General features: G+C 40.2%; 1 protein-coding gene across 9 annotated transcripts in view; it reads right to left on the reverse strand.

Moving 5' to 3' along the window:
* The window catches only part of EPS15 (epidermal growth factor receptor pathway substrate 15), a 106,295-nt gene that overhangs the window by 14,108 nt on the left and 78,554 nt on the right, over positions 1-13,633 (reverse strand). For 4 of the 9 annotated variants that reach the window (XM_065555348.1, XM_008167965.4, XM_042844990.2 and 1 more), the window contains 7 exons: positions 13,514-13,591; positions 13,102-13,192; positions 12,279-12,314; positions 7,385-7,521; positions 6,228-6,297; positions 2,434-2,510; positions 663-825 (listed from right to left, as the gene is read on the reverse strand). In XM_065555348.1, the coding sequence (XP_065411420.1) occupies positions 663-825; positions 2,434-2,510; positions 6,228-6,297; positions 7,385-7,521; positions 12,279-12,314; positions 13,102-13,192; positions 13,514-13,591 (652 nt within the window). The remainder of the gene's footprint in view (positions 1-662; positions 826-2,433; positions 2,511-6,227; positions 6,298-7,384; positions 7,522-12,278; positions 12,315-13,101; positions 13,193-13,513; positions 13,592-13,633) is intronic. The other 5 variants (XM_024104950.3, XM_065555347.1, XM_065555346.1 and 2 more) reach the window with 3 other exon arrangements.

Here is a 13,633-nt window from a genome sequence, read left to right on the forward strand (position 1 = left end):
TTACTAAGGTAAAAAAAATAATTTAATTAATACCATGTTACAGTGGTTGTAGTTCTTTAACTATGCTCCTTCTGGCGGGGAAAGCATGGTCCAGTATTTAGGGCACAGAACTAGGAGTCCTGAGTCTTGGGTTGTATTACTAACTCTCCCACTGACTATGCTACATAACTTTAGAAAAGTCATTTGGATGGAAAGAGGTTAAGTTTCTCCAATGGTGAAATGGGGATAATGAAAAATACTTTTGAAATGTCTTCAAAAGAGGAGACGGTTTTGAAAACTAGGGACTTTCAACGGTACTTGGACAAAAGTGGGTCATTTGCTTTTAATACAGAACTTCATAAGACTTGTGATACAACACCCCCCACGTAAAGCTCTCTGTAGCCACACTATTTCCTTGTAGAAATTTGAAGTTATATTTTCCAGTTCCTTGCTCTCTCCAAACAAATTGTTGAACTAAAACCCATGGGGAATTTAACGTCAGAGGAGATGTCAGCAGTACAGGGACAGGGTTCTTTCACATTTTGCCAGTTCCTAAGTACTTTTATTCTAGTTCAGTAGGAAATTCAAACCAAGTTTTCTTACAACCCTCATACCATTACACAACTAGCAATATAGAAGCAGGTGAATCAAACTTTACTGGAATCTCAAGTATTAGCTTTTACCAGGTGGTGGAGGGCAGGGTCTTGTAGGAGTTCCAGTCTTGGGGGGCAAAGCAGGAGGAATATCCTCATTTTTAGCTGGTGGTTCCTCAAATACGTTTTTAGTTATGACCACATTGCTTACAGAGCCTGATGTAGAGGAAATAAAGGGATCTTCATTGTTGGCCTATTTTTTAAAAAAAGGGGAAAAATGCTATATTACAATTTTCTTCAGCATAGTGAAATTCTACTCCCCCACCCCTTTTCTTCCAGAAAGCAATACTTACCACAATTAGAAAAAACAGTGAAGATGCAAGCAAATCAGGAAATGGTCATAATTCCTCTGTGGTGCACAATACTAGATTAGTATTATTAACTACTTATATTATGGTAGCACTCAAAAGGACAAATCAGGCCCCATTTCACTGAGTACTGTACAAACAGAGAAAAGAGACTCCCTGCTCTGAAGAGCTTAGCATATGGAGAATAGTATAGCATGCTCCATATAAAAATTACTTGCTCCCTCTCTTTGTACCAAATGATTGAAGACAACAAGCCCAGAAAACAGAGCAAGGTGCCTACAAGATAAATATACTTCCCCACAGTTACCACAGCAGTCCACAATATAAGGAAGATTAAGGGTTAGTGAGAAGTGGCAGCTCAAAATGAAAGTACAAGAGAACCTTAGAATTTCACTAAAACTAGCAAAATGTCCTCAGGTTATTAGCTGAAGAAATAATCTCAACATACACCATTGGTGAAGATACCAGCTTAATACTACAAGTCTGCTGTAAGGAAAGAGACCAATGCTTTGTGCGTGGGAGTGAAACAGAATTCACGACTTGGGACTACAAAACGCTACAAAGGTAATCCTGGCACCAGCTTCTCTGTCTAATCAACCACTTCCTCTCATGTACCACTAACTCATTGTTAGAACTCATACATAGCACATTATGAAGGGACATCTCCTCAAAGATTCCACTATCTGACCAACATGGAGGGTTTTTTTGCATTGTGATTATCGCACGCAGTATTGGGGCATGCAATTAGTAAATTCCTTTTCAGACCCAGAGGTAGGACACTAAGGCCATGCCTACACTAGGACAAGGTGTGTTTTTAAAATCAGGATCTTTAACACATTAAAATCCTTGGATGAGATAGATCCTGGCTTAACTGAGATCAATGGCAAAATTTGCACTGACTTCAATGGGCCAGTATTTCATCCATCATGGGCAAACCAGTAATATATGTTAAAACTACAGCTTGCTCTCTCAACATTAGGATCTTGAAGCATGTTAGCAATTACATTTTAATGTACACCGCTTTCCCCCCCCCCCCTCATACCAACATACCCAAAATGGATGTCTGTATGAGAACCAATTCAAAAAAATCAATTTAACTAGTACCAATGTGACAGCAGCAAACAACTGAGGCAGCTACACAACCAAATAAGCTGAAGGTAACTAGCCTGTGGAGCCAAGACTGGGAGAGATGTGGTTTAAAAAAAAAAAAAAGGTTTTAAAGGTTTTCTAACATGGAAAAAAATAATTTAAAGTTGCAACAATCTGAACTGCTACAATACAATGTTTACAACAGCATTCATCACAGGGGTATTGCAAGGCACATTACTGCTAGAACCCCTTTCAGAAAAATCAACTTTTGTCAATTTTTATTGGAGAGTAAGAACAGAATACCAGTTGAATAGTTCTATAACTGAAAACACTAGATCTTCTTTGTGTTTCAGTTCCTGCAGCATTTTATGCCTTTTCCACATATGTTAATCATTTCAGATTACCTTTGACAATGTGCTAAAGTCAGCAAAACTGCTTCCAAATGACTCGTTTCCAAATAGAGAGGAAAAGGGATCTGTAGCTAAAATAAGCAGAGAACAAACAGAACAGTATAGAAAAGCCAAACATTACATTCTGTTTCAATGAAAAACAACATGAAAGGCACGTGCCATGTTTAGTCCAAACTGTATTTCCCAAATTGTATAATCATGTAAAAAGCTACACAAAATGTATATTTAATATTTCTATAACTATTTCAACTAAAAATCTCTTTAAAAGGTGAATGCTTTTATTGCTAGAGTTGTTTCAGTAGAAATATTTTTACTTTCATAAAATTAGCAAATGCTATTTATCAATATTAAATAAATACTCATTCCTCTGGACAGACAGTTTTTTCAGGAAATAGCACTGCGATACTCCAGTTTTCTATGCAGAAAAAGCAGAATCCAAGTCTATCAATGGAAATACTCAAAGCTATAGCATCAATAACCTAAGCTCTGTACATTTTGCAGCAAAATATTTTAACACAGAAAAGGATAGGAAGTTTACAATTTTTTTTAAAAAGCAAGCTTCCAGTGACTTTTCTGTGTGCAGTAAAATGCAACACCCTCATTATTATTCACCTTGAATCTCCCTATCCCTTTGGATTCTCTAATTCAACAGTCTCCTTTTCACAAGTAGGTGCTTTGAACAGTCTGGGCAAACGTGGCTGAGAGAGTAAGGTCTTCACAAAGCCTGTCTGCATTTACACTGTTTAAGGGAAGTTCATACATTTATACCTCGTCTGGCACACTTAAGACAAGAAACTGTTACTAACTTTTTACTGTAACTGCTGTTCTCTGAGATGTGTTGCACAGGTCCATTCCACTGTAGGTGTGCATGTGCCCTGTGCACAGCTGACATAGATTTTTCCCTCTGAGTCCCCTCTGCTGCCTTTCACCACTGTGCACGGGCATAATGGGCAGAGCTGCCCCCAACCCTCCTCAGTTCCTTCCAACTGGATAGACTCTGATAGAGAGGGGAAGGAGGGAGTGTAGTGGAATGGACATGTGCAACACATCTCGAAGAGCAACAGTTACTGAAAAAGATTAGTAACCATTTCTTCTTCGCATGATTGCACATGTTCTTTCCACTGTAGGGGACTCAGAAAGCATTTCAAACTGGAGATCAACTCAGTCGACTTGATTGCAGGACTCAGGTATTGCAGGACAACCCTTCCAAATCTGGCACTCTCTCTGGATGGATGAGAGATGGCATAGTGAGAGGGAAAAGTATAGATTGATGACCAATTTGCCACCTTACAAATGTCTAAGATGGGCATATGAGCCAGAAAGGTCATAGAAGCTGCCTGAGAGCCAGTTGAATGGGCCAACACTCTACTTGGCGGTGCAACATCAGACAATCAGTAGCATAAACCAATACAGCTGGAAATCTAAGCAGAGATCCTTTGGGAGGACTCTGGACGGGCCTGTAGTTTGTCCACAAACCACAATTAAGAGTTGAGTGGAAGACCTAAATGGCAGAGTCCAATAAAGGTAAAAAGCCAAAGCTTTTCTAACATCTAGAGTATGAAGCTTGTCTTTACTTTTATTTGAACAAGACTTTGGAAAGAAAGTCAGTACTTAAATTGTTTGGTTAATATGAAAACTGGAAGCCACTTAAGTCAAGATCAGGTGAGGTCGAAGGTAAACCTTATCTCTAAAGATTGTGTAGGGAGTTTCTGACTAAGGCTAGCAATTCCCCACTCTCCTGGCCAAGGTAATAGCAACCAAAAAAAGCCACCTTCATAGAAAGGAGTAACAGAACAGGTCGCCAGCAGCTCAGAGGGGGGAGCCATCACATTTGCTAGAACTAAATTTAAGTTCCACGGGGCGACTAGGCTATGTACCTCTGGATATAATCTGTCCAAATCCTTCAGAAACCTCATAGACATCGTAATGGAAAAAAGCGAGTGGTTATCCACAGGAGAGTGGAAAGATGTGATAACTGCTTGGTGGATTCTGATGGAACTAACAGCTAACCCCTGTTGTTGCGGAAACAAGAGATAGTTCACTGTATGCTGAATAGGAACCTTGAGCTGGGGAAATACATTTTCTGTCTGGACCAAATAGAGAATTTGTTTCATTTAGCAAAATAAGTAGTCCTAAATTGAAGGCTTGCTACTATTTAGAATGACTTCCTGCACTCCATGAACAAGATCTTGGACAGGGGCAGAATTGGAGGGAAGGAATACAGCAGGCCCTTCAACCAGATTAGCAGGAAAGCATCTGTCAACAAACCCAGGCTGTGGCACACTCCAGAACAACAACAAACAACAACAACAAAACGATGATTTTTTTGTTTGCTTTTGTTGCAAATAGGTCCATTTGGGGAGTCCCCCATAGCAGGAAAATGGACGTGGTTACATCTGGATGAAGAGACCACTCGTGGTGACTTGTGAATGACCAGCTTAGGTGATCTACCAGAGCATTCTGAATCCCTAGAAGGTAAGCAGTTTCCAGGTTGATGGAACTGGCAATGCAGAAATTCCAAAGCAGAATTGCCTCTTGGCAGAATTTCATCAACCTGTCCCCCACTTGTTTGTTTCAAATAAATAAATTAATTAATGGAGATATCCTATCTCCTAGAACTGGAAGGGACCCTGAAAGGTCATGGAGTCCAGCCCCCTGCCTTCACTAGCAGGACCAACTACTGATTTTGCCCCAGATCCCTAAGTGGCCCCCTCAAGGATTGAACTCACAACTCTGGGTTTAGCAGGCCAATGCTCAAACCACTGAGCTATCCCTCCACAGAACATGGCTGCTGTGTTGTTTGCGAGCACCGACCCTGAGTAAGCATAAAATCCAAATGGATGGCCTGAAGCTCCCTGACATCTAGATCTTTAGATCTTGCACAGTCCAAAGATCTTGTGTCTATAAAGGACTTAAGTGAACTCCCCAATCCAGAGCCTAACACATCCGTGACTAGGGTGTCTCTTGCAGAGAAACAGTGGGGACCCCCATGCAAACATTCAAGGGTTCTGTCCACCAGTCCAAGGAGGACAAGACCTGAGTAGGCACTTTAATCACCATCTTCATATGATGGCAGGCCAGTGAATACACTAAAGTGAACAACCCTGTCTCTTTGAAGTGCAGCCTGGCATGCTGCCCACGTAAGGGCACACTGCCATGTACTCTTGAAGCTTGAGGCAGTTTTGTACTCTAGTGACAGGAGGCGTCTTTGTATCTAGAGCAAAAACACACATTGTTTGGAATCTCAACCCCAGCAGGAAAGCTTTGGCCTTTGTAGAATCCAGGACAGCCCCATTAAATCCTGTTCTCTGAACAGGAGACAGGGTAGATTTCACCCTATTGATCAGAGGTCACAGTGTGTCAAAGGTGGTCTGAGTCCTGGAATAACCTAAAATGTACAAAACAGGTGCTATTTACACTAAAGAGGATAGGACTAGCAAATGCAAAGACAGCAGTTCCAACAACAGTCATGGGCAGTAGGAAGGAACTGAGAGTCATTGGGGGTGGCTCCATCCTTTATTACTTGGGCTGCCCTGAGGGGTACTAGTGAGGGGAAAAAAATCTCTGACAACTGTGCAGGAGGGATGCACACACCTACAGTGGAATGGACCTATGTAATTACTTGAAGAAGCAGCTTTAGATACAGTGTAGCTAGGAATAGTCTATAATTTAACGTTGCTATATAAATTCATAATCAAATAAGTGTTAAAGCCTATAAAACTAAAAAAGAATAAAATGGATTACAAATTAAAATAATTAAAAGGATGTATATAATCTCACTTCTTTACCTAGATCATTTGGTGCAGAAACAGCTGTTCCACCAGGAGCAAAAGGATCATTGTTCTTCAATGTTTCTGTCTAAAAATGAGAAAATTCCTTTGATGAAGACTTGTTTTCTGCAGCTTGAAAAATAATCCCCAACATTCCTCTATCCCATCTCTAGCAAAAAATTGAGCTTCACCTCAAGACAAAAGATCATGTTTGTTGATCAATGCTATCACTGTCAATTTTTATTTTTTAATATGAAATGTTAACATTCATATAGCACCTTTACGCAGATTGCATAAGTGGCTAAGCATCACAACATTCTAACAGTAAAATACATATGTATGATCTTCATTTTACAGATGAACAGACACAGGCAAAGAGGTTAAATGACAAAGATCATAAAGCAAGTCTGTGCCAAAAAGTGGGAATAGAATCTAGATCTCCTGATTCCCAATCCTGTCTGTTAAAAGCATGTGACTAATGCTTCCTCGAGAACAGAACTCAAGAGTTTGGATTTCCAATCCACAACTCTAGCCACTAGACCATGTTGTTCGTAAAACCCTGATTTATGACTCTGGTGGGCAGAAAGCAGAAACTTAAAATCTCCTATGTCATGTTTTTAAATAACTGAAAATTTTGGTTCTCTGAGGCACCTATAGCTCCATAGAAGGAGGCACTACATTCCCACAAAATTTAGGAGAGCTTCTGCTGCCTGCACACCACAGGAATGGAGTCATGGACCATGCAAAGCCAAGGATACAAGTGACCTTTAGTTAAATTAGCAGTTTCAATTAACTGAAATTCGCAATAGAGGTGTTGTTTCAGGATTTTTAGCAAAGTTTATTTAATTTTTTAAGGGAGTTATTTTCCCAAAAAAATGTAGAACTAAAGAATCAAATCTTATTAATATTTTACATCATTTTACATGCTTCTCCCAATACCCACTATTTTCTAGTAGAAATGTGACTAGGAATAGCATTTAGCAGAGGGCTGTACGTGCAGAGTTAAAAAACCACTAAACTATTTTCCAGTGGAAATTAACACTTACCAGCAAAATATCCATGCACTACCGAAAATACACAATACCTCATATATTTGAGTGTATCCAAATATACAAGATCATCTCCATTTTGAACAAACTATTAGTACACCTCTCCTTTCCTCCCATCAAACTTACTGTGGGATTATTGCTGTTGCTTGTTGTGCTGAAAGGATCAGTGTCCACAGTCACAAAAGGATCAGTGGAGGATTGTTTGAAAAAAGAGTCAGCTGCAAAAGGATCTGAATCTTTGAAGGGATCACCATCAAAAGGATCTGAAGGAAAAAAATACAATGGGCCTGTTAAAGGAATATTTCTTGTAAATATTTCCTGCTAGTTCTTTTTAGATTGAAGTCTTAAAAACAAATGTAATTTTGTACAGCTTCCTTCATATTACAGCAGAGAACCAGCTCCTCTCTAGTGAAGGTTGGTCATCACTTTCTGATTAAAGGCAAAGTCTTCTAAAGTGCTCTAAAATCCACATGCTTACTCAGATTGTCTTGAAATTTGCTGTGCCTCATAGGGGTGTGGGATAGTGTTAATGGCCCAAATATGGGCACCATTCAGCCAGGAATTTGGTAAGGAAACCCCCTAAAAATTATTTTACAAAATCTAAAAAGCTACTTTTTGGTCCACACCTGGGGCTAAAACCATGATTCTGATCCTCTGTAAACTGACCTCAGGCACTTGGGATTTAGCTCAACTAGTGTACAGCACCAACTACTCCTTTGGGGGGTTATACTGAAGTTATTCAGGGCAAAATTAGGAAAGTAGCTGGACCCAAAGGGAATTAAACGTTCACATGGAGCAAGACTAGGGCTCTGCTGAAACAACAGTGTTTGAAGTTAGCCCATTCTTACAGTGGTGGCTCAAGTGGTCATATTGTGGCCACTCACCCTGAGCTATACTTGTGTGTAAGTTTAAACCCTACCCTTGACAGAAATGGGAGAATGATCGGTAGGCATGTTGCTATATCTGCCTCTGTCGAGGGATTTTTATACCTTTGGGAAATATGTAATATAGCTACTTTAGAAGGGGTCTAACTTTTTTCGGGGGCCTCTTCCTGAACCCCCATATAAGCCAGCATCTGGGGGAATCCTACCCCTTTCAGGAGGGCTGAGCTCATCTTCCTACCCTGTGTCCTGTGATCTAGGGGCCCCTGCTCTTCACATCAGATATAAGCCCCTCTCCCTGACCCCCATGTGAGCCAGGATTTTGTGGGCTCTGCCGTTCTGGATGGGGAGCTGAGAACAGGCATGCTCTACGCATGCATGAAGCACTCACTACTGAGAACAGCTATGCTTGGTGCATAGCCCAGGCTTGCAACCACGGATACTGGGGAGGAAGGAAATAAGAACACCTCCTGAGATGACTGGAGTAGTTCGCATCTCTTAGAAATATTGTTTCAGGCTGTATTCATCTCCATGGGGCGTTGTCATTCAGCTGAGAACATCTTATTGAGATGAATGAATGGGCCACTTCACATCTCTCTAAGCCTCCTATGCAGCTGATGGATAGACTTCCCCATACACTAGACCCAGATTTGAGGTAGGAACTTGGTCTTCACTCTCCTGCCTTTGCCTGCTTCCATCTGATAGAATCACAGAACTGGAAGGGACCTTGAGAGGTCATCTAGTCCAGTCCCCTGCACTCATGCACTAAGTATTATCCAGACCATCCCTGTCAGGTGTTTGTCTAAACTGCTCTTAATCTCCAATGATGGAAATTCACAACCTCCCTAGGCAATTTATTCCAGTGCTTAACTGCCCTGACAGGAAGTTTTTCCTAACGTCCAACCTAAGCCTCTCCTGCTGCAATTTAAGCCCACTGCTTCTTGTCCTATCCTCAGAGGTTAAGAAAAACAATTTTTCTTACCCCTCCGTGTAACAACCTATTACATACTTGAAAACTGTTATGTCCCCTCTTAGTCTTCTCTTTTCCAGACTAAACAAACCCAATTTTTTCAATCTTCCCTCATAGGTCATGTTTTCCAAAACTTTAATCATTTTTGTTGCTCTTCTCTGGACTCGCTCCAATTTGTCCACATCTTTCCTGAAATGTGGCACCCAGAACTGGACACAATACTCCAGTTGAGGCCTAATCAGTGCGGAGTAGAGCGGAAGAATTACTTCTTGTGTTGTGCTTACAACACTCCTGCTAATACCATCCCAGAAGGATGTTCGCTTTTTTTGCAACAGTGTTACACTGTTGACTCATTTAGCTTGTGGTCCACTATGTGCCCCAGATCCCTTTCCAGAGTACTCCTTCCTAGGCAGTCATTTCCCATTTTGTATGTGTGCAACTGATTGTTCCTTCCTAAGCAGAATACTTTGCATTTGTCCTTATTGAATTTCATCCTATTTACTTCAGACCATTTCTCCAGTTTGTCCAGATCATTTTGAATTTTAATCCTATCCTCCAAAGCACTTGCAACCCTTCCCATCTTGGTATCGTCCGCAAACATAAGTGTACTCTCTATGCCATTATCTAAATCATTGATGAAGATACTGAACAGAACAGGACCCAGAACTGATCCCTGCGGGACCCCACTCGTTATGCACTTCTAGCATGACTGTGAACCACTGATAACTACTCTTTGGGAACGGTTTTCCCAACCAGTTTTGCACCCACCTTATAGTAGCTCCACCTAGGTTGCATTTCCCTAGTTTGTTTATGAGAAGGTCATGCAAGACAGTATCAAAAGCTTTACTAAAGTCAAGATATACCACATCTACTGCTTCCCCCACATCCACAAGGCTTGTTACTCTGTCAAAGAAAGCTATCAGGTTGGTTTGACACTATTTGTTTTTGATAAATCCATGCTGACTGTTACTTATCACCTTATTATCTTCTCAATGTTTGCAAATTGATTGCTTAATTATTTGCTCCATTATCTTTCCGGGTACAGAAGTTAAGCTGACTGGTCTGTAATACCCCGGGTTGTCCTTATTTCCCTTTTTATAGATTGGTACTATATTTGCCCTTTTCCAGTCTTCTGGAATCTCTCCCGTCTTCCATGACTTTTCAAAGATAATCACTAATGGCTCAGATATCTCCTCAGTCAGCATCTTGAGTATTCCAGGATGCATTTTATCAGGCCCTTGTGACTTGAAGATGTCTAATTTGTCCAAGTAATTTTTAACTTGTTCTTTCCCTATTTTAGCCTCTTCTGATCCTACCTCATTTTCACTGGCATTCACTATGTTAGACATCCAATCACCACCAACCTTCTTGATGCTGTTTGCTCCAACCCTCTCCCCCTCAGTCTCTTCCCCCTTAGATTCACTCGACACATGCCTCTCTTATCCTCTTCTCCCCTACCCCCCTCAGTTCCCTTCAGTGTCCTCTCTCCCTACACTTTCTTTTCCATTTAGCTTATCCCTTCCTACCTATACCAACTTGAAAACATTAAATTGTAGCACTAACATGACACTTGCTGCCATCATCTTGGTCACGCTGCTTTTGTGTTCTACCTCACTCCCCCATCATTTCTCGGTCTTGTCTATTTACATCGTATGCTCTTTTGGGCAGGGATTGTCTGATGTTCTATGTTTGTGCAGTGCCAAGCACAATAGGCCCCCATTCTTAGTTGGGCCTTAGCCACTACCATAATAAACATGATTAATAACAAATTAAACAAATTTAAAACTTGGAAAACCAGAAATTACAAGTACATGCAAATTTTACTCAGCCCTCTTTGAGTGATGCCCCAGCATGCCAACACCACACATACTAACAATTTACCCTTACAGATGCTACAATGTATGTTGCTGAAAACTTCACAGGGTGGCAGAAAATGAGGGGTAATGCTTTACAGAATAAGGACTCTGTGTAAATATTCAGTAGGATAAGTGACTGAGGGCAGCTCATTCTAATAGCCTGCACTGTTTTTAAATGCATTTCCCAGCTAAATTGAAACACTGCTTTATTGAACTTACCATCAACATTAGAAAAGTTACAAGAGACAGTATTGTTGGAACATTTCAAGTTGAACAATTGCTCCCAATTTCCTTTGATTCTGCACTCCATAATAACTTCCTCTAGAAATCTTACCTGTTAGTGAGAATCCTTATATTCTTGACTGTAATTACTCAATTCCAGCATGTAAAAGCAAACCTAGGGTTCTCTCCCTTCCTCTCTTAATGGGAAAGTTGTTTGATGTGCTAACTCTTGGCAAACAGTCATTTGGACAGGCAATTCTTACAAAAAAACCTGAGATCTAGAATCACACTATTCCAGTTCATCAGAGTTTGGATAGGATCACACAGCATGCAGAAAGGTACTTAAAAAAAAAAAAACCCTCTACAAGTTCAAACAAATGCATTAGGCAGCCTATTGTACTGAAATAGTATCACAAAGTTATATAAAAATGGTGACATTTAAAAATTCAGAACTTATATCTCTCAACATAATGATCAAACTGGACTGGTTTCCACTTCTGCTAAAAATGCTGTTTTTATTATCTAGAGAGTTTAGTTCACTTACTGAGAATAATCACCTGTAAGTTAGTTCAGGGTCTGACAATGCAATGACACTGTCTGCACAACCATTCTAATTTGATGTGCTAGAGAAAGGTGCTGGATTGATAGCCCTCAAGATTAAAGTCCCAATTAGCTACAGGACAGATACTAAACGGGCACTGACAGCACAGTGTTACTGGCACCACTATCAGTGCGCCTCAAACCCAACTCTGGCTATTTCTCATGGTGAAAGAATAGTTTGGTGTACATTGCTATTCAGTCCTTGGCCTTTCTGCAGACTCACATCCAAGGGCCAATTACAGCCAGTAGTAATGGGGCTAATTTGATGTGCACAACTGAGTTAAACCTACTGAGCCCAAACATATTTAACACAAAGCTCTGTACATCCATCAAATGGTAGCTGTTTCAGGTCATTACTGCCTTGGTCAGATTCACAAGTGATTGAGATGTGAAAGTTTTCATATAATCCATCACCAATCCTATGAGACAGCTAGTCCTTCACACTAGATATTTACAAAGCATTACATTTAAGAGCTTTAGTATCTACTTACCAACTTTCCCAAAAGGGTCATCCTTGAAAGGATCACCTGTTTAAAAAAAATAAAAAAAAGGAAAAAAGCACTGAAATCTTTCAGCAAAAACATGCTTTCAGCCGAGGGTTACTTCGTTGCAGATTCCTAGCAAGCTATAAAGGAATTTGCAACTCTTGCAATAGCTGGCATTAAAGTCAACATTTGCCAAAAAATAACTGTTACCACTATTTCCTAGTGTAAGTATAGTCAAAGTGGTGATCTCCAAGATAACTCTGTGGTAACGGATAGTAAATGCTTAGCTATCACAATATTTGCCTTCATATATGCTTAGAATACAAAATCATAGCAGTAACAGCTATTGGAAAATCCTGAGTTTTTATAATAGGACTAGTGCAGTCTGACTATTGTGAAAGTTACTACTCCCTTGAGTTAGATTTACAGGACTAGGCCCAAAGTTTCCATAAAATAGAGCAGACAATCTGCCCTCCTCTTTAATACAGAAAGACAGCCTCTGGAGAACAGGTATCAGCATAAACTTCTCTCTGGGAGGAGGCAGAAGAGGTGTGGATGAAGGAGCAGTTGCCATGGCTACTGCAAAAGCAAACCTCTCCTTTCACATTCAGTTTTTGAGACACTAATGGCTACCCTCTTCTGGTGCTTGGACTAAAACCCTCACAATGCATCGGTAGATTTCAGAGACCCCACCACAACTGCAGTCAATGGAAAACCATTCTTCTACTACAAAACTCAATTCCAGTCCAAATACACATTAGTTTTTAAGACACATTAATACAACTAACCCTCTTTCAGGAAATTCATGCTAACAGAAAAATCTACTTACTGCCAACAAAGGGGTCAGACTGGAAGAAGTCTAAATTGGCTTCTGTAACTTGATCAGGCAGAGGATGAGATTCTGTAGCAAATGGATCTTCCTAGGGGGAAAAAGTATGAAAAAACATTTGCCTTTTGAAGTTTAGAAAAATAAGGATACTAAAAGTTAAAAGACCAACTACAATTCTACTTAATTCAGTGATGGACAGCTGAAAAGTCAGTCAACAGAAATCTTCAGTATACCAAATGAAAAAAAGTTTTCCATACATTCATACCCAAAATTAAAAGCAACTGTAGAAATCAAAGTGATGACAATAAGTGTTTTATGGTCATGGGGCGACTCAGTGATTGGAAGTGAACATAATCCATCTCAATGTAAAGATTGCTTGCTGTATTCTGTTTTTAAATCTGTACAAACCCACTTTTTTGTTAACAGTTGCAGTCAGGGTCTCTTTCTCTTCTCCGATAGCAGCATTTGTTGTTTCAGGGCTATTCCTTACCTATTACAACAAACAAGAACACTGACATTCACATATGACAAG

The sequence above is a fragment of the Chrysemys picta genome, chromosome 8 (assembly GCF_011386835.1).
Source record: "Chrysemys picta bellii isolate R12L10 chromosome 8, ASM1138683v2, whole genome shotgun sequence".
In the NCBI taxonomy this organism is placed as follows: domain Eukaryota; kingdom Metazoa; phylum Chordata; order Testudines; family Emydidae; genus Chrysemys; species Chrysemys picta.